Source organism: Chlorocebus sabaeus, chromosome 28 (genome assembly GCF_047675955.1).
Source record: "Chlorocebus sabaeus isolate Y175 chromosome 28, mChlSab1.0.hap1, whole genome shotgun sequence".
Classification (NCBI taxonomy): domain Eukaryota; kingdom Metazoa; phylum Chordata; class Mammalia; order Primates; family Cercopithecidae; genus Chlorocebus; species Chlorocebus sabaeus.
The window spans coordinates 12,730,779-12,750,980 of record NC_132931.1 but is presented as its reverse complement, the minus strand read 5'-3'; the positions used below and the strand labels follow the sequence as shown (position 1 = coordinate 12,750,980).

The following is a 20,202-nucleotide window of genomic DNA, read 5'->3' as shown; positions in this document are numbered from 1 at the left end:
CGCTGGTTTGTTGAGTAACCTGTTTGAAGGGTCACTGACTGCCACATGGACTTAGAACTATCATGACTAAATTGTCCTGGGACCCTAAGTCCTGGGACCCCGTGGAGAGATCTAGTGGCGAGGAGGATGAGGACTGGGATGAGTCCATAGAGGTTCCCATCCTTTCCACATGTCTGATGGTCACCACCAAGATAAAAGAAGACCAACCACACCCACAGCAGGTAGCCCTAGAAGACTTGCCTGCACCTGAAAGAAGGCAGAACACCACAATGCAGAATTATACCGCTCTGAAACTGGTGAAGCTGGGAAATAAGTTCAGACAGAGTGGGAGAGAGTCAATCCACTCTCCCTGGGATTTTACACTCTCCCAGTTAGTAGAAATGGATTTTGAATGTTCCCAATGCAGATAATGGTAAATGTTTGAGGTGATGAATATGCTAATTACTCTGATTCGATCATTACGCATTGTATACAAGTATTGAAACATCAGGCCGGGCTCGGTGGCTCAAGCCTGTAATCCCAGCACTTTGGGAGGCCGAGACGGGTGGATCACGAGGTCAGGAGATCGAGACCATCCTGGCTAACACGGTGAAACCCCGTCTCTACTACAATACAAAAAAATTAGCCGGGCGCGATGGCAGGCGCCTGTAGTCCCAGCTACTCGGGAGGCTGAGGCAGGAGAATGGCGTGAACCCGGGAGGCGGAGCTTGCAGTGAACCGAGATCCAGCCACTGCACTCCAGCCTGGGCAACAGAGCCAGACTCCGTCTCAAAAAAAAAAAAGAAAAAGAAACATCATACTGTACCTCATAAATATGTACAATTATTATATGGCAACTAAAAAAAAAGAAGAAAAGATTTCTCAGGTCGGTTCTTGCACTCCATGGGGGAAGGGCCGAGAATAGAATATACAGGTCACACCTATTTTACATCCTACTCCCCAACCCCCTGTACTTCTAAAATAACGAATCCCAGTCTTCCTTGTGCAAGGGGACAATCATCCTCTTATAGAACATTATAATACCCCCCCACTGTCTTACTCTGGCTGCTTGCAAAGCATCACAGAGGGCCCAATTCACTTGGTATTATAAACCAGGCGCCAGGCCATTGCCGTGGTGGTGCTCTCAGAATGACACAACTTCCTGTGTCTTACTAAATGGCTTCCCCTTTCTTGTACCCACTAAACATCTCACCTGTTGCCCATAGATAGGGTGCAGCAAACCGCTTCACCAGCTGGGTGCACATGGTGACCTCTTTCCAGAACACAACAGACTATTGGGTCTGCAGAGAGCTGCCCCTCTCCTCCACAACGGACCTGCCATGGCACATCCACGCTGCTAACTTGAGCACCTGGAGCCATGTCAATAGTCGGCATGATGAGCCTCACCCACTTCCCTTCAGCACCACCACCACATTATGCAGTGAGTTTCCCACCATCAATGAGACAAGATGACATATTTTCCACCTAGTATGGGAGAAGGTTAATGCTACCCCAGCTGTGGGGTATGCTGAACACGATGGACAAGGGTGACAAGAGTGCAGACACAGGTAGTACGTCACGCACCCTTACGTACCGAAAGGCATGATAATAACATGTCACAAGCTAAACCCATAATATGGATGGCTACCCCCACAGCAATGCAACCAGTCCCTTCAAATAGCCAATAATATGTGGCTACGGTGGCACAGTGACTGTCTCCATGTGGGGGCCCATGCTCTCCCCTTGGGGATGGCTACGGGTAGATGGCAACCACAGCTGGCCTTACTTACCCTATAATTGGGCTGGTAGGTGCACCTGGGGTCGTTCTCACCTGCCGGACACATTGTGTCCCATTGAGACACCATTCCTACGAACTGGGAGAGTGTAAAAGCCAGGCGCTTCCAGAAGTGTGCATTCTGGTGGTTCTACCCCTTGGTCACTTTTGCCCCCAAGTGGCAACAACAGGCACAGAGCTGCAAGTTGGAGACCTCGCTAAACATATGGCCGCAGCCTTCGAGGATACCTGCGCCATGCCATTCCTCTTCTCACTGGGCAACTGTGTAAAATCGCATGGTCCTGGATATCTTAACTGCTGCCCCGGGTGGAAGTTGCACATTAATTAAAATCAGATGTTGTGTATATATCCCTATTACTCTCACATTACAACCGGGACTATGTAAACCCTAGAAACCCATATTTCAGCTATAGAATCTCTACCTCATCAACTTCCAAGTGCTTGGAAAAACTTTCTGTAGAGGATGATTGGACTATGCTTGTCATTGTCTTTTGTTGCTGTAGTTTCTAATGCTGCTGCAGCATCTGGAAGCAATGCTCCTGCACATACCTTGCCCCAGGGAAGTTGCAGAGAATGGCGTGAAAGAATGTGGGGGCCATTCGAGGGTATGCTGGACTGCAGTGTATGGCAGACACACCTGACAGCAGTAACTCCAGCACACCCTGAGAATAATCCCACAGTCTAAGACGACTCTGTATTCAGAGTTCTGAGGTAAGGAATCCAGAAATGTACTCCTTATCTATAAAGGAGTGGCCAATCCAGAAATGCACTCCTTATCTATAAAGGAGTGGCCAATCCAGAAATGCACTCCTTATCTGTAAAGGCCGTGTGAACTCCTGGTCCATTCCTTGGAAGCAGAGGCTCTACAGGGAATCGAGGCCCTTTCTTTTCGGTAAAATGGAGGGTCCCAGGTGGAGATTGCTAAATGAAAACGCTATGTATCACCTGCATGCTTTTTACAAAGAGTAGTGGTTTGTTTTCCTGTCCAGCCAGCCATTCCTGGACTGCCCTGCATGTAGGTCTTCAATAAACCCCATGTCTCATTCACTATTCCAGATCTCCTTCGGCCTTTCAGACATGGTGCCATCCTTAATGAAGTCAGTAGGGGACTGGCACAAGTACACATCTTTTTATTAGTCTCCCTTCAAGTGATATTACACCACTTCACATATAAGAACTGTATCATAGTACACTTTCATCTCTCCTCTCCCAATCTTCACACCACTGTCACGCATTTTACTTTTAAATATGTTATAAACTCCAAAATACATCATTTTTTGTCTGTTGAAATAGTCAATTATTATTAGTCAGGGTTCTCCAAAGGAACAGAACCAAAAGGAAATGTGTGTGGGGGGGGGGGCGCGGTGGGTGCGTGTGTGCACACGTGCATGTGTGCACCTATGAGTTTTCTGGGTTTTCTTTTGAGATGGGGTCTCGTTGTCGCCCAGGAGTACAGTGGTGCAATCACAGCTCACTGCGGCCTCAACCTCCTGGGCTTAAGCCATCCTCCTGCTGTGGCCTCCCAAGTAACTGGGATTACAGGCACACACTCAGCTAATTGTTTTATTTTTTGTAGAGACACGGTCTATGTTGCCCAGGCTGGCCTCAAACTCCTGGCCTCAAGCAATCCTCCTAACTCAGCCTCCCAAAGCACTGGGATTACAGATGTGAGCCACCACACCCACCCAGTGTATGAGATTTAATATAAGGAACTGACTTATGCGATCATTGCTACCAACAAGTCCAAATCTGCTGTGTGAGTTGGCAGGCTCAAGACCCAGATAGAGCCAGTATTCCAGCTTGAAGGCCATTAGGCAGGAAGAGCCAACGCTGCAGGTGAAGTCCAAGGCAGTATGCTGTAGAATTCCATCTTGCTCAGGGAAAGGTCAGTCTTTTTTTTCTATTCAAGCCTTCAACTGATGAGATGAGGCTCACCCACATTATGAAGGGCAATCTACACAGGCCTACTGACTTAAATGCTAATCTTATCCAAAATCACCCTCACAAAAACACCCAAAATAATTTTTGACCAATATCTGGGCACTCTGTGGCCCAGTCAAGTTGACGTATAAACTTAGCATCACAATTCCTTTTTAAAGGAATAAATAATGACAATAATATATATTTATTCATGTCATTACCATTTCTGGTGCTCTTTTATTCCTTTGTGTAAAGAGATTTCCATCTGGCATTTTCCTTCTGTCTGAAGGACTTCCTTTAACATTTCTTGAAGTGTCAGTCTGCTGTAAACTCTTTCTTTTAAGCTTCAGTTTATCTCAAAACTTATTTATTGCACCTTTGTTTCTGAAGGATATTTTTTGCCAGTTCTAGAACTCACCAGTTTTTTCTTTCAGGACTTTAAAGAGTTTGCTCACTTGCATTGTTTCCAATGAGAAGTGTAATGTCAACTTTGCCTTTGTTCCACTGCAAGTAACTGTCCTTTCTCCTGGTCGCATTTAAGATTTTCTTTTTATCACTGGTTTCAAGCAAGTTATGATGAGTCTTGGCGTATTTTTCTTCATATTTCTCATACTTAGGGTTTGTTGAGCATCTTGGATCTGTGGACTTAGTTTTTATTATATTCAAAAAATCTTTGGTCATTATTTTTTAAACTATTTTTCCTATTCCATCCCCATCCCCACTCCTCTCTTTCAGGGACTCCAATCACCATAGATAATAAGGCTGCATAAAGTTGTCCCACAGGTCACTGATGCTCTTTGTGTTTTTGTAAATTCTTTTATTCCATATATGTTTCATTTTTTGTAGTTTCCATTGCTGTCTTCAAGTTCACCAATTTTTTCTTTTGTAATATTTAATCAACTATTAATCCCATCCAGTGCATTCTTCACCTTAATCACCACATTTTTCATCTTTAAAACTTTGATCTGGTCTCTATACACCTCTTTACAGAATACACTCATAATAAATGTTTTAATGTCCTTCCATGCTTATTCTAACATCTGTGTCAATTCTAGGTCAGTTTCAGTTGATTATTTTCCTCTATTATAGGTCACTGCTTTCCTGTCTTTTTGCATGCATGATAATATTTGACTGGATGCCAGACATTGTGAATTTATATTGTTAGGTGCTCTTTTTTTGTTTATTTCTACCAATTTTCTAGGGCTTTATCCTGGGATGCAGTTAAGTTACTTGGAAAGAGTCTGATCCCTTTGGGTCTTACTTTCATGATTTGTAAGGTGGGTGTGGAGCAGTACCCAGTCAAGGGCTAAACATTCTCTGCTAATGAGGCAAGATCTTCCTGAGTATGCTACTCAGTGCCCATGAACTACAAATTTTCTGGTCTGGCTGATAGGAACCGGCACTGTTCCTGGCCCTGTGTGAGCACCAGGAACCATTCTCTCTCATCGTTTTAGAAGCTTGTATCTCCAGCCTTGAGTAGATTTTCACAGGCATGTGCTGATCAGAACTCTGCTGAACACCTAGGAAGTTCCTCCACAGATGGCGAGGGTTCTCTCTCTGTCCGGCTCTCTCCTCTCCAGGACACTGCCCAGTACTTTGCGAACTCTCACTACTTTATTCTCCGTGAACTCCCAGCTCTATTCCTCAACTCAGCAAGTCTCCCTGGCTCTACCTCAGTTACCCCAGCCTTACATGGTCTGGAAATTCCCTCAGGCAGAGGGTAGGGCGATCATAGGTTGACCTCATTTGTTTCACATTTCTCAGGAATCACCGTCCTTCACTGCCTGATGTCTGGTGCTTTGAAAACTGTTGTTTCACATTTTGTGCCTGTTTTGTTTTTGTGTTTTTATTTTAGTTGCTGCAGATAAGAAAACAACTCTTATTTACTCCATTTTTGGCTAGAAGTGAACATCTACAACATGGTTCTTTTTTTTTTTTTGAGATGGAGTCTCACTCTGTCACCCAGGCTGGAGTACAGTGAATACAATCTCAGCTCACTGCAACCTCCACCTCCCAGGTTCAAGCGATTCTCCTGGCTCAGCCTCCCGAGTAGCTGGGATTACAGGTACACACCACCATGCCCAGCTAATTTTTGTATTTTAGTAGAGACAGGGTTTCACCATGTTGGCCAGGCTGGTCTCGAACTCCTGACCTCAAATGATCCACCTGCCTTGACCTCCCAAAGTGCTGGGATTACAGGCGTGAGCCACCATGCCCGGCCTACAACATGGTTCTTAATCAAACATGTGCACATGAGAATCGCCAGCACAGCTTCTAGAGCATGTACATGCCTTGGTGCCTCCCTGGAGATCCAATGGGTTTATTTTCAGTCTGTCTTACACTTTTCTTCTCAACCTCAACCTCTATCTTTCCTCAAAATACACCTTGTTCTTTAGCCTCATTGGACACCCACCCCTCTGTTTTCTCCACACCTTAGCTCATGCTGCTGCCTCTGCTTGAAATGGTCATCCCCATTTTCCACCTGCCAAACTCCTACTAATCCCTCAAATCGCAAACACACCTCTGCTGTGAAAACTTTACCATCTCACCCCCAACAGAACCCTTCCTCTGGACTTCTGTAACATTTTATTCCTCCTGCCAACAAACACTGGGTCCTACTATATCACAGTGAGTGCCGTGTGTCTGTCTCTCCAATGTGCTTATGAATTCATGAAGAAGTGAACAGGTCTCTTTCTTTTTGTATCACTAGCACCTCATAACGGTGTGTTAAATAAATGTTTCTTGAATGAAGTGTATACCCACTTATTAACCACCTTTCCTGACACTCTATTAGCTGCATACTGTTTCCTCTTTCCTCTTCAGACTTCTCTCTTTATTCTCTTATTTGAAAGATTTCTAAGGAGCCCCAAGTCCTCCTAGAAATTCTGCTCACCTTGGAACTGCTTTAGCATTTCCTTCATCAACGGTATCTGGCACACTGTCTTCACCTTTACAGCTTCAAGGGAATAATTCATATCCTGGATCTCACTCCTAAGAAGGTAGAGAAGACTGCTCTTAGGGGACAACTAGTGTAGCCAGGACCCCCACTCCCAGTCAAATGTTCTTAGCCCAATGTTCAGATGGTTTTTGTTCCCATTCCTCCTCGCAGAAGCAATCGGGAGAATTTTTCCTCAGATCCCCTCTTAGGGTGTGCCCAGACTGACCTATGGAGCCTAGGCCTTGTTTCCCTTCTGCTCAGCCTGTATCTTTACCATGCCACCCAGGTCCCCATAAGAGAATAGGAGCACATACCTGGTCAACACTTCTTTTGGATTCTGTGAAAAGAAGGAAGACATAAGCAAGTTACGAACCTTCTCCTGGAGACCTGGGACACAACTGTGTGAGCAGGTATTTTCTGACAGTTGCTTTTGCTCATGTCACATATGATCTCCTGCTGCCAAAGCCAACGGATTGACAGAATCTGGTCCTTTCTTTCACGTGGCCCCTCTGCACTATTCAACAATGCTGCCCATGCCCCTACTCTTTCTCCTTTGGCACCATGACATGAACTGGCTCCTGGCTTCCCGCCAGCCTCCCCAACTAGTCTCAATCACAGAGCCTGCTCCTTTGCCTGCCTTTTGGTAGGTCCTCAGCAGCTCCAGCTTTGAGCTTCCGCTCTTCTCCTTCCTGTTGTTTTACAAGATGGCTTTTAAATTATAATCGCAAGGGATATTTTATCATGTCCAAGTCCAAAGAATGTTTTCTACAGGTGAATTTTACTAAACTTTATGGAACTGAAAATACCCTAAGTTGTAGCAGAAAAGAGAAAAATAGAAATTTTCCCAACTGATTTTTCAGAGACTATTATAACCTTGTTCCTTAAGCCATGAAATGAAATAGTAGAAAAATATATATATAGACCCATTTTACTTAAAGACATAGATGCAAAAATTCTAAGTAACATATCAGGTAACCAATGGCAACACGTACTTAAAAAATAGAGCTCCTCCAAAAACTTGTAACTCAGCCTAATCAAGAGAAAAACAGACAAATTCCAATAGGGAGGCATCCTACAAAATACCTGACCAGCACTCCTCAAAACTGTCAAGATCATCAAAAACCAGAAAAGTCTCAGCAAATGTCACAGCCAAGAGGCAACTAAGGAGAGACAATGGCAACCAAATGTCATCTGGTATCCTAGGCGCGGTTCTGGAAAATGAACACTAGGTAAAAACTGAGGAAATGGAAATAACCTATGAACTCTAGTTAGTAAACTGTATCACTGGTTCATTAATTGTAACAAATGAACCGTATTAACGCTAGATGTTGACGATAGGGGAAACTGGGGGAAGGGGTATGTGGGAACTCTGTCCCATCTTCTTAACTTTTTTGTAAACCTAAATTGTTCATTTTAAAAAAAGAAAATGGTTAATTACCACAGGAAAAGTGCTCAATCTCACTAGTTATCAGGAAAATAGCTTTATCTAGATGGGTGCAGTGGCTCATGCCTGTAATCCCAGCACTTTGGGAGGCTGAGGTGGGGGTATCACTTGAGGTCAGGAGTTCAAGACCAGTCTGGCCAACAAGATGAAACCCCATCTCTACTAAAAATACAAAAATTAGATAGGCGTGATGGCGGGTGTCTGTAATCCCAGCTACTCGGGAGGCTGAAGCACAAGAAATGCTTGAACCTGGGGGGCGGAAGTTGCAGTAAGCCAAGATGGTACCACTGCACTTCAGTCTGGGTTAGAGAGCAAGCAAGACCCTGTCTAAAAAAAGAAAAAGAAAAAAGAAAGAAAATAGCTTTATATATATATATATATATACACACACATACACACACACACACACACACACACACACACATATCCATATACCTTTAGGAAGAGGAAAGGGGTGCCGACTGAGGGCAGAAGATGACATTTTGCACCTTTCAGGATGGCTAAAATTAAAGAACTGACAAATCTAAGTATTGGTGAGGACACAGAGCAACTGGAACTCTAACTTTACACACTGGTAACAATAGTGTAAACCGGAACAATCACTTTCTACCAGTTTGAAAATGGTTTGGAATCATCTACTAAAGCTGAACACACATATATGTCCTATGACCAGGAATTGTTCTTACAGGTATACAACTAATAAAAATGTATACAAATGTGCACCCAAAAAGATATGTTCTCACATATTCCTGTGTTTTAATAACAACAGAAACATAAATCATCCAAATTTTCCTCAAAAGAAAAATGAATAATATGCTTTGGTATATTAATAAAATGGAATACGACAGTACTATACAGCAGGCACTACTGACATTTTGGGCTGGATAAAGTCTTTGCTGGGAGTTGAAGGCAGGCATGTCCTGCGCATTACAGAATGTTTGGCAGCATCCTATACACAAGAGATGCTGGTAGTAACCACCCTTGAGTAGTGACAACCAAAAATGTCTCTATATAATATCACATTTTGCCCTCTGAGGGAGCAAAATCACCCTGATTCAAAACACTGGTGTACAGCAATGAAAACAAATACCTACTGCATGGATTCATCTCACAAACGTAATGTGAGCAAAAGAAGCCAGTACAAAATAGAGCATCCTGAAACACACTCACTCAAGAATAAGCACAAGTGCCAGCCGTGGTGGCTCACACATGCAATCCCAGCACTTTGCGAAGCCAAGGCAGGCAGATCACTCGAGGTCAGGAGTTCGAGACCAGTCTGGCCAACGTGGCAAAACCCCGTCTCTATCAAAAATACAAAAATTAGCCAGGTGTGGTGGCACACGCCTGCAAATCCCAGCAGAATCACTTGAACCCGGGAGGCAGAGGTTGCAGTGAGCCGAGATCGCTCCACTGCACTCCAGCCTTGGCAACACAGCAACACTCCATCTCAAAAAAAAAAAAAAAAAAAAAAAGGTAAAAAAAAAAACAAGAGTCTGAGAAGTCCAGAGGGAGGCTACCCTTTGAGGAGAAGGGAAGAAGTACCGACTGGTAACATGAGGAATCTTCTAGAATGCTATGTATGTTCTATTTTTTTGACTTGGATAGTAGTTACATGAGTGGTCACTTTGTGATAATCTGTCAAGCTTACGATTTATACATTTTTCTCCACGGGTGTCATCCTTTTTTTTTTTTTTTTTTTTTTAATAGAGGCAAGGTCTTGCTATGTTGCCCAGGCCAGTGAAAACTCCTGAGCTCAAGATATCCTCCCACCTCAGTTTCCCACAGTGCTGGGATTACAGGTGTGAGCCACTGCACCTGGCCGTAAAATGTGTTTTAATGTTTATTTTATTATGACGATAAATATAACAACTTGTCAAAATCTGTGGAATACAGAGCAATACTTAAAGGTAGGAGTATAACTTAAATAAATTTACCAGCAAACAAAAGGGTAAATATAAATGAGCCAAGCATTCCAACTCAAGAAGTTAAGAAAACAGCTAGAGAAGAAACCCAAAGACCAATTTAAAAAAAAACAGCTGGGGGCAGTGGATCACACCTGTAATCCTCCAACACTTTGGGAGATCAAGGCGGAAAAATTACTTGAGCCCAGCAGCTCGAGGGTGCAGTGAGCTATGAGCACACCACTGCACTCCAGTCTGAGCAACAAAGCAAGACCCTGTCTCAAAACCTAAATAAAATAAATAAAAATAAACAATAAAGAGCAGATATTAATGGTTTCACTGCAGCATTATTTGTAGGGGTGATGGTGTTGGAGGCAACCCGGGTAGCCATCACTGGAGAAAGAAACAGGTAAAATGTGGGTCATGGGGTAAAAGTGAAGGAAATCAATTTTTAAAATGGATGGATGGATAGATAGGTAAGTACAGTAAGTTCTCTCAGGCTCTGAGATTCTATGCTCCAGTTTCATCTGTTTGTTTTGTTTTTTTGGTATGGAGTCTCGCTCTGTCGCCCAAGCTGGAGTGCAGAGGCACTCACTGCAATCTCTGTCTCCTGGGTTCAAGCAATTCTCCTACCTCAGCCTCCCAAGTAGCTGAGATTACAGGCATGTGCCACCACCCCCAGCTAATTTTCAGTAGAGACGGGTTTCACCATGTTGGCCAGTCTGGTCTCAAACTCCTGACCTCAGGTGATCCGCCCACCTCAACCTCCCAAAGTGTTGGGATTATGGGCGTGAGCCACTGCACCCAGCCCCAGTTTCATCTTTTTTAATCGTTTCCCTAACTTTGCATTTCCATTTGCTGATATAACTTTTTGTAAGCATTCTGCTGGCTCACATGTATCTTAGAGGTTTCAGATTCTAATTAGACGTTAAGCCTGTATTTTAAATGTGTTATTTCAGAGATTCTTTTATGACACACATTCAGATATGTACTGGGAACTTCATTGCTTAAGCATGTTGTAAAACTTTTACATAATTCTTGGAAGTCATTACACTTAATATTAAATGTTAGGTTATATCTATCATATAAAACCTAGCTAGCAATTTCTTATTGATAATAACTAGAGGGTGGGTCCAGGTTTCTGAATTCCTTAAGAGTAGAAGAGAATATTGTCTCTTCCTTATGAAAAAAAAAAAATAGTAATGGTAGACAGAAAATGTTCTTGAGAACACCTTTTAGAGATTCTTTCATCTTCATTCACATGAAATAGAGGACAGAGAGGTTCTGAGGCATCCAAGACTCAGCATGAATTATTTCAGCAAAAAGAAAAAACAAAGACAGTCACAAACGTAGGACCCTAGCCAAAAACTAAAAGAAGCTCTAAGGACACTTTACCTACAGAGGATATAAAGGTAAAGATTAACTCAAAGGAGGGGCTTTTGATAACAAACTGGCCTAAAGACCCAGATTTAAGTGCTGAGTTAGAATTACAATCTTTTAAAGGTTGCTAGACATTGGAAATTATTTAAATGAAAGCACCACTCAAATATAGGGAGAAGAACAAAGTTTTATCAAGCTGTGATTGTAATGATTAAAAACAAGCGACAAACATAAGTGTCTCTTCACTGTTGATACGATTATGTACTTGGGAGTTTTATGCTTGCTTTATTGTTTAAATAAAGAATTATAAATGTACACATAAGATGAATGAAAAAGTCTTACATGTACTAAGTCTCAGATCCTAGATGTACTGTGAGACCATGTGAATCAACTTATCTCGTATGACCTGAGCTCAGCCTACCTAAGTTTCACATTAATTTCCTTTGAATGGTGAATCTTTGGCTTTTTAGTTGTGTGACAGCACAGAACTAGCAAGAGATAAGACATGTCTATGAAACCCACTCACCAGGAAGGATATTCAGCTCTAAAGACAAGAGGGAGTTCAGTTAGTGAAGACAAGATCATCCCCGCCTGTAACTGTCTCACCTGAAGCAGCTCCAGGGTGGGGGCCTGGCTCTTCTCCCCCACCTCTAAGATGAGCTTCTTCAATGAAGCGATCATTTGATTGAGTTTTAACGTGTTCTCATTCAGCTTCTTCTTTGACTCTTCTTCTTCTTTGTTCAGTCTCTGAAGAAACAGGTCCTCTTCTTCAACCAGGAAGTTGTGCAGCTTTGAAAACTCTGTGCTGATTCTCATTCGCTGACTCTTTATCTTATCCTAAGGCCACATGAGATTTGTTCACAAAATGACCCCAGTTACTAAATTCCTTATACAATTCCCCAGTAATCCACAGTCAATCCTAAGCAACCCCTCTTGAAAAGCTCCTGCCCACTCCCCTAAAATTTCCATTACTCCTTTATTTATACCTACTTGATAGCTCTATACTAGTCATTATAGTATTCATTCATTCTTCCTAACATTTCAGTCTCTACTACTGACAAGTTTTAAACTAAAACAAACTTGCACATCTACTACTTAGTTTAGCCCTCAGAACACTTATTGAGTTTTGTTAAATCTTCAGGAGTATGAGTGTGTGTGTGCGCGCACATGCGTACCTCCCAACTATAATCAGCCTCCCCGAAAGCAAAGTCCATTCATCTGCTTCCTTCCACAATGCCATGGGCCCAAACCAACTCCAACCTAGGGAGTATATTTAGGAAAAAGTAGGAAGGAAAGGGGTGCTACTTTCAAGTAGAGAGATGGGGATGAAGTATGTGGAACTCATATCACCAAAAGCCACTAGCAGCAGGGACGGGTACTTCCTTTCCTATCCCTGTATCTATAAGGGGCCTGACAACTGAACTGACACCCAGAAAGTTCTTCTTTCAGTCACGATATGGAGGAAACAGAGCTTCTGAGGCATCCAAGACCCTATGTGAACTGCATAACCCCATGACCAAAAGGACCTCAGGAGCAAGAAATATCCAACCACTTCTGCTATTACCTTCCACTGTGTAGCGTTCTTCACCTCTACATCCTGTAAATGCATGACTTTCTTCATTTTGGACACGAGATTACGCTGAGACTTAAGAAGTTTCTCCTGCCAGCAGAAACACACACAAGTAAGAAAACATCTCTTCAACCATCATCTTCTTCTTCTTTTTTTTTTTTTTTTTTTTTGAGACAAAGTCTCTCTTTGTCACCCAGGTTGGACTGCAGTGGCCTGATCATGGCTTACTGCAGCCTCAGCCTCCCGAGCTCAAGTGATCCACCCACCTCAGCCTCCCAAACAGCTGGGACTACAGGCATGCTCTATCAGGTCCAACTAATTTTTTTATGTTTCGTAGAGATAAAGTCTCCTTATGTTGCCCAGGCTGGTCTCAAACTCCTGGGCTCAACAGATCCTCCCACCTCAGCCTCCCAAAGTGCTGGGATTACAGGCATGAGCCACCATGCCTGGCAACTTCATTTTCTAAGAGCTAAAAGTCACCTAATCAAAACAGAGAATGAGATTGAGAAAATACTGAAGATGGTCACACGCCTATGATAAGAATTATTCCGGTCTGAAATCATCACAACACTATATTGAGTTTTCCTGGTAAGTTGGCAAAAACTAAAAACTGTTAGATTAGTAAATATCTACTACTGGCAGGGAGAAGGCCTCTGGCACCACAGGAGATCAAAAAGGTGCCATTTTTTGATAGACAACTGGCAGGATTCAACAAAATTTTAAATGTGTATAATGCTACTTCTAATAATCTATGCAACACAACACTAGCAAAAATAACCAATATGTAAAGAAATGGTCACTATAGCATTATTCATTATCCACTAATTAGAAAATATTAAATAAATTATGCTATATTGATACTTTGCATCAATTTCAGGTAGCTGTCTATATAATGACATGAAATACACAATAAGTTGAAAGCAAGCCATAAGACAATATGTATCGTATAATTCTGTTTTGAAAAGAACAAACGTGTGTATGTGCATATGTGTTTATCTATGTGTGTGTATTTGTATGTGAAGGCAAGGGAAATGTGGAAGGATTTATACCCAAGTATTAACATTGGTGATTTCGGAGGAAAAAAATTCCTTATAAATTTGGAGGTGGGGTACTAGAAATTTCATACATTTTTGCTTTAATTTCTACAAGTGGCATATGCCATTTTTATAATTCAAAAACCCAAGTAAGTTATTAAAAAATAAAGCAAGTCAATCAACATTGACAAACTGGGCTGAGGGGCAGCATCCAATAATAGTAGAATGCCAGCTGCGAGTGCAGAGATGGAAGCAGAAAGGTTAGAGAAACACACAAGAGAAAAACCCACAGGAACTGATGACCAAATGGCTGCAGGAGGAAAAGGTCCAGATTTAGCCCCTCGGTTCTGGTTTAAGTAACTGGATGGACTGTAGGTTATTTATCAAATTAGAAAATATAGGAAGATGAGCAGTGTGTAAATGGGAGGAAGGAAAATAAATCTCACCTAAATAAATCGAGTCTGAGATGCCTATGGGACATCCAAGTGGATATGTTAGCAATTAGAGTTGGGAAGGAGATGTATGCTGCAGAAGCAGATTTCAGGATTAAAGCCCAGGTGGCAGTTAGAGCCTCGAGTGAGCGTAAAATCAGCCAGTAAGATTCTACAGAGTAAGAGGATCAAGGCTAGAACTGGCAACAACTACATTTAAGCAGTATACAGAGAATAAAAATCCTGCAAAGAAGCTAAGGTGAGCAGTTGGTGAAAAACCAAGAGAGAATGGTTTCTCCTATGCCGAAGGAAGAGATCATTTAAACTACAAAACTAGGGAATAGTGTCAAATGCTAGAGGGTGGCCTGGGACAACTTTCTGTAAGTCTGAATATATGTTAAAATAAAATTTAAAAAATGTAAATAAAACTAAAAGAAAAAACAAGAAATGACAAGAACTAAAAAACAATCTGTACAACTTTTTAAATTGTTCCCTAGAAAACTAACTATTACTCATAGGTATAACTTTTCATCCAATCATTTACAAGGGACAATGGTTAAAATCAAGTTAAATAACTGACAAGGCTGATAACATCAAAGTTGGCAAGGATATGGAGCAACTGGAACTCTTACACAACATCAGTAGGCGAATGAAATGCTACCACCATTTTGGAAAAAGGTTTGGCATAAAACTAAACATACATTAATCCTAGGGTACAGCAATTCTACTCCTAGACCCAGGAAAAAGGAAAACATGTACCCATAAATAGACCTGTACAAGAATATTCATTGCAAATATTCATAGCAGCTTTATTCACAATAGCTAGAAGCTGCAAACAGCCCAGGTAGTCACTGATAGGAAGGTGGATAAATAATAGCAAAAACCACAATTGCATTTGCACCAACCTATACAAAATGAACGAATCTCAAAACCAATATGCTGAGCAAAAGGATCCTACACAAGAATACAGACATTGGAATTCCATTTATATGAAGTTCTGGAACAGGCAAAACCTAATTTGTGTTTGGAAAAAAAATCAGAACGGTGGTTGCCCTGGTAAGGGAAGGGGGAAGAGAATAACGGGGAAAGGGCATGAAGGAATTTTCCGGATGGTAATATCCTTTATCTTGAGAAGGGTATTTGTCAAAACTCAGCAAATGTACAACTAAGATTTGTGTTTTTCATTGTATTTAATTTTACCTCAAAAAATACCATAGACCAGGCGCAGTGGCTCACCCCAGCATTTTGGGAGGCCGAGGCAGGTGGATCGCTTGAGGCCAAGAGTTCGAGATCAGCCTGGCCAACATGGTGAAACCCTGTCTCTACTAAAATACAAAAGAAATAGCCAGGTGTGGTGGCACAAGCCTGTAATCCAGCTACTTGGGAGGCTGAGGCATGAGAATTGCTTGAACCCAGAGGCAAAGGTTGCAGTGAGCCGAGATCATACCACTGCTCTCCAGCCTGGATAACAGAATGAGACTCTACATATTTAAAAAAAAAAAAAAAAAAAAAAAAAAAACCCATAAACAAATGTTAAAACTGATTAATGATATACATGCTAAAGTATTTTGTTTGCAATTGAATTTTAAAAGCATCAAAACGAGAAGAATTGATGTATTCAGAGAGATACAGAAAAATGGACAGCGGTGTGATAAAAGAGTCAAATGTTAATGGTAGAATATAGATGTGGGTACACTGGTGTTATTACAAAATTCTTCCAACTTTGATGTATGCTTGAAATTTTCATGGTAAAATGAAATAGGAAAACATAAAATTAAATTATAAAAGGGATTTATACAGTTCTGCTAAATGGCACAGTACCATCTGTGCTATTTTGTTTCTACCATGATGTTTCTTAACATTATATAATCCATTTACTATCTCTAGTAGTTAACTTTAATAGGCATATAACCCTGCTACTCTCTCATATAATTTCACTTCTTTATTCAATTACAACTGCCACTTTGTGGTCACTGTCAAATTTGATGTATATGAGGTTTGTAATGAGATATATATTAGCTCCTTCAAATAGGACCAAGCTTTTTTGAAAGTTTTCACTTTTGCTTGATAATGAAAAAATAATAATCTACTAAATAGAGATTTTCTAGTCTTAAAAAGACTTAACAAGTCAGTATGCATGAATTCTCTCATATGAGAGAGTTAACTTGACAACCTTGGGGGAAATTACAAAACACCTTCCCTGCAACAACAGAAACTGCCAGGAGGTGGCAGGAGTGCAACACTAAGCATTTCAATCTGGGTTAGAAATAACCAGAAATTTTAAAAATCACTTTCTCAGCCAGGCGCGGTGGCTCACGCCTGGAATCTCAGCACTTTGGGAGGCCAAGGTGGGCAGATCACGAGGTCAGGAGTTACAGAGCAGCCTGACCAACATGGTGAAACCCCATCTCTATTAAAAATACAAAAAAAAATTAGCTGGGCATGGTGGCGCACGCCTGTAATCCCAGCTACTCAGGAAGCTGAGGCAGGAAAATTGCTTGAATCCAGGAGATGGAGGTTGCAATGAGCCGAGATTGCACCACTGCACTCCAGCCTAGGCAACAGAGTGAGACTCCATCTCAAAAAAATAAATAAAGAAATAAATATAATAATTTTTAAAAAACCATTTTCCCTTCACTTAGCACCAGAAAATTGTACCTATATGAAAACACAAGTATAATAAAAGAGCATACTTTTATAGAATGAAGACATTTACTGACTTGTGATCATGTAGCTCAAACAACATTAAACTTCCAAAGATCTTAGTTTCACTCTAGACCTTCAAACCAGCTGTACGTCTGTGAGCAAGTCAGCCTCACTTATTTCCTGGATCAAAGCTTCCTTACCTATGAAATGAAGACAACTGGACTAAATGTCTCTTAAATACCATCCCAGCTCCTGAGTTCTATGAATTTCAGTCACTGTAACTTTTGCAATCGATCCAAGCTGGTAGGTCTACCTCGGAAATACACCTCAACTCTACCTAGATGCCAACCCCACTGCCACCACTAGCTTAAGTCACCATCATCTTTTGTCTGAACTACAATAACCTCCCGACTGCTCTCCCTACTTACAGTCATGTCCTTCTCTCATACAATATCCACAAGGCAGCCGCAGTGACACCATTATAGCTCACTGTAGCCTCAAACTCCTGAGTGCAAATGATCCTCTAGCCTCGGCCTCCCGAGTAGCTGGGACTAACAGATGTGCATCACCACATCCAGCTAATTTTTGTATTTTTTGTAGAGATGGGATCTCACACTTGCCTAGGCTGGTCTTGAACTCCTGGACTCAAATGATCCTCCTGCCTCTGCCTCCCAAAGTGCTGGGATCACAGGCACGAGCCACCACACCTGGCCTTAGAATAACTTTTCTAAAAAATAATCAGATATTGTCACTCTCCTGCTCAAGATTCTTCACTGGCTTTCCTCTTCACCAAGAAAATTTGAACACTTCATTGTGGCCCAACATAAGCTGACCACTGCCTACATCTCGTGTCACATCTCATGCCACCTCTCCCCTTGCTCCTGGTCCTCCAGGCGCAAAGACCTTCTTCCTGTCCCATAAACATATCCAGCTCTCCCCAGCCTCAGGGCCTCTTCCCACGGTTCCTCAGATGGCAGACTCCGCATCCAGCAAGTTTCGGCTGCAATGCCACCTCCTAAGAGAAGACTGCTCACCTGATTGAAACCCTCTGGCATAGCACTTTCTTTCTGTTGGTTTTTTTTTTTTTTTTTGGTTTTTTTGGTTTTTTTTTGAGATGGAGTCTTGCTTTGTTACCCAGGCTGAAGTGCAGTGACTTGATCTCAGCTCACTGCAACCTCTCTGCCTCCCGGATTCAAGCAATTCTCCTGCCTTAGCCTCCGGACTAGCTGGGATTACAGGCAACCACCGCCACACCTAGCTGATTTTTGTATTTTTAGTAAAGACAGGGCTTCACCATGTTGGCCAGGCTGGTCTCAAACTCCTGACCTCAAGTGATCCTTGCGCCTCAGCCTCCCAAAGTGCTGGGATTACAGACATGAGCCACCACGCCTGGCCTGGGATGGCACTTTCTTTTTCTTTCCCAGCAGGCCATCACCATCTGTGATTATTTCATTTATTTGTCTGTCTGTCGTCTACCTCCCACCCTCAGCCCAACTGGACTGTGAGCTCCATGGAAAGCCTTTACCTGTCTTGTTCACCACTGGATTCCCAGCGCTGCCTCTGGTGCAGTGCCACAGCATCTGACACAAAACCAGTGCTCAAGAAACATCTTAAATTAATTAACAGAATGGAGGGATTGGCTCCTAGAGTCAGGCATGAAGGAAAAAAAAGCTGCGCTTAGAGGTCTTTTCCATGCAAACCATTTGCATCCAGAGATTTATGAAGCTATTTCTCTTTCTCTTTTTCTCCCCTCACCAAAACGGGTATAGGATGGGGATATTTTCCATGGATTTAGGGAACTTCCAGCTGTCCAACTTTTAAAACACAGTCCATCCATCTGAGTATACGCTAAGAATGGGATGCTTGGAAATAGGGCAGCTTTATCCAGGGGCAGTGTATGTTTTTCTAACTAACTTGGGGTGGGGATGGAATGAAAGGTGGTTGAATAGGGCAGTGACTAAGCAGAGGATGATAGAGAGATGGGCGGGTATCAGGGAATTCTGCCCAGTGACCTGGCTCCTGAACACCTACCCAGTCAATCTTGCGACATTCAGCTCATCCCAGTGTAACCCTTACCCATCCACTCCTGTCCTGTTGGGCCTTGTATTTAATCCTGAAATCCCATCTCTTCTAAGAAGACTTCTCAGATTAGTTGTGGCAGAGTGAAAAGTGTAAAGGATTAGGGGGTTAGAGGACCTCAGTTCAAGCGTAGCCACTTCCTAGCTCTGTGACCTTGGGGGCATGTAACCTCACATCTCTGTGGCATAGTTGCCTCATCTTCAAAAAGGGGATAACAGAATCCACCTAACAGGATGTCTATGAGGATTAAAGAATTACAATATGAAAAATGCTTAGAACTGTGGGTGGTACCTAAGAAGGAATGAACAACTGATAGCTATTATTGCTGAAGATGGAAGATTTAAGGGCTATGTTCCCCTTTCATACCCATACACTTATATTTCCCTCAGCCACCACCCACAAGTATATTTTCCCTTCCATTTATCTGATGGGTCCTCTCTATGTCTTTTGCTGGCTACTAACCATTGGTGTTTCCCAAGCTTCTCTTTGTGCCTTTTTTTTTACCCTCTATGTGGTCCCCCTAGGAGAATCTCATCTTCTTACTTCTTCCATGACTTCAAGAATAGGCTGAGGATTCTAAAATATTATCTCTAGCCTCCAAGGCACCCCACCTCCTGTCCCACTTCCTTGAACTTCCTGTCACAGTTATTTTACACTCAGTACATTCCACAACCGGCATGGGATCTTCTGTCCTAAGACTATGCTTCCTCCTGTGTACCTTACCTCGGTTAACCTGACAGTCATCTACCTGCCATCTGAAGCAGAAACTTGGACTACCATCCAAGACTCCTCTCTCTCTCGCACCCACCAAGTCTAACTGATCACCAAGTCATTCAACTCCAGCTCATAATCACTCCATCCCTCCCTCTCCATCATCCCTGCCCCGAACTAATTCAGGTCCTTATTACCTCCTGCTTAAAATGGTACAACAGCAGCCTAATTAGTCTTCGTGGATGTCAAAGTTATCTGACTAAAACAAAAAAACTGATCACATCATTCCCTGCCTTAAAACCCTTTAATAACTCCCCATTGCCTGAAAGAGAAAGTTCAATCTTTTTACTATAGCAAACAAGATCCTTCATGAT

General features: G+C 42.2%; 1 protein-coding gene across 1 annotated transcript in view; it reads right to left on the bottom strand.

Annotated features, from left to right (window-relative positions):
• The window catches only part of TRIM4 (tripartite motif containing 4), a 29,079-nt gene that overhangs the window by 6,185 nt on the left and 2,692 nt on the right, over positions 1-20,202 (bottom strand). Inside the window, exons 2-5 of the mRNA XM_008018607.3 lie at positions 12,922-13,017; positions 11,964-12,194; positions 6,947-6,969; positions 6,588-6,685 (exon numbers count right to left, since the gene is read on the bottom strand). Of these exons, the coding sequence (XP_008016798.1) occupies positions 6,588-6,685; positions 6,947-6,969; positions 11,964-12,194; positions 12,922-13,017 (448 nt within the window). The remainder of the gene's footprint in view (positions 1-6,587; positions 6,686-6,946; positions 6,970-11,963; positions 12,195-12,921; positions 13,018-20,202) is intronic.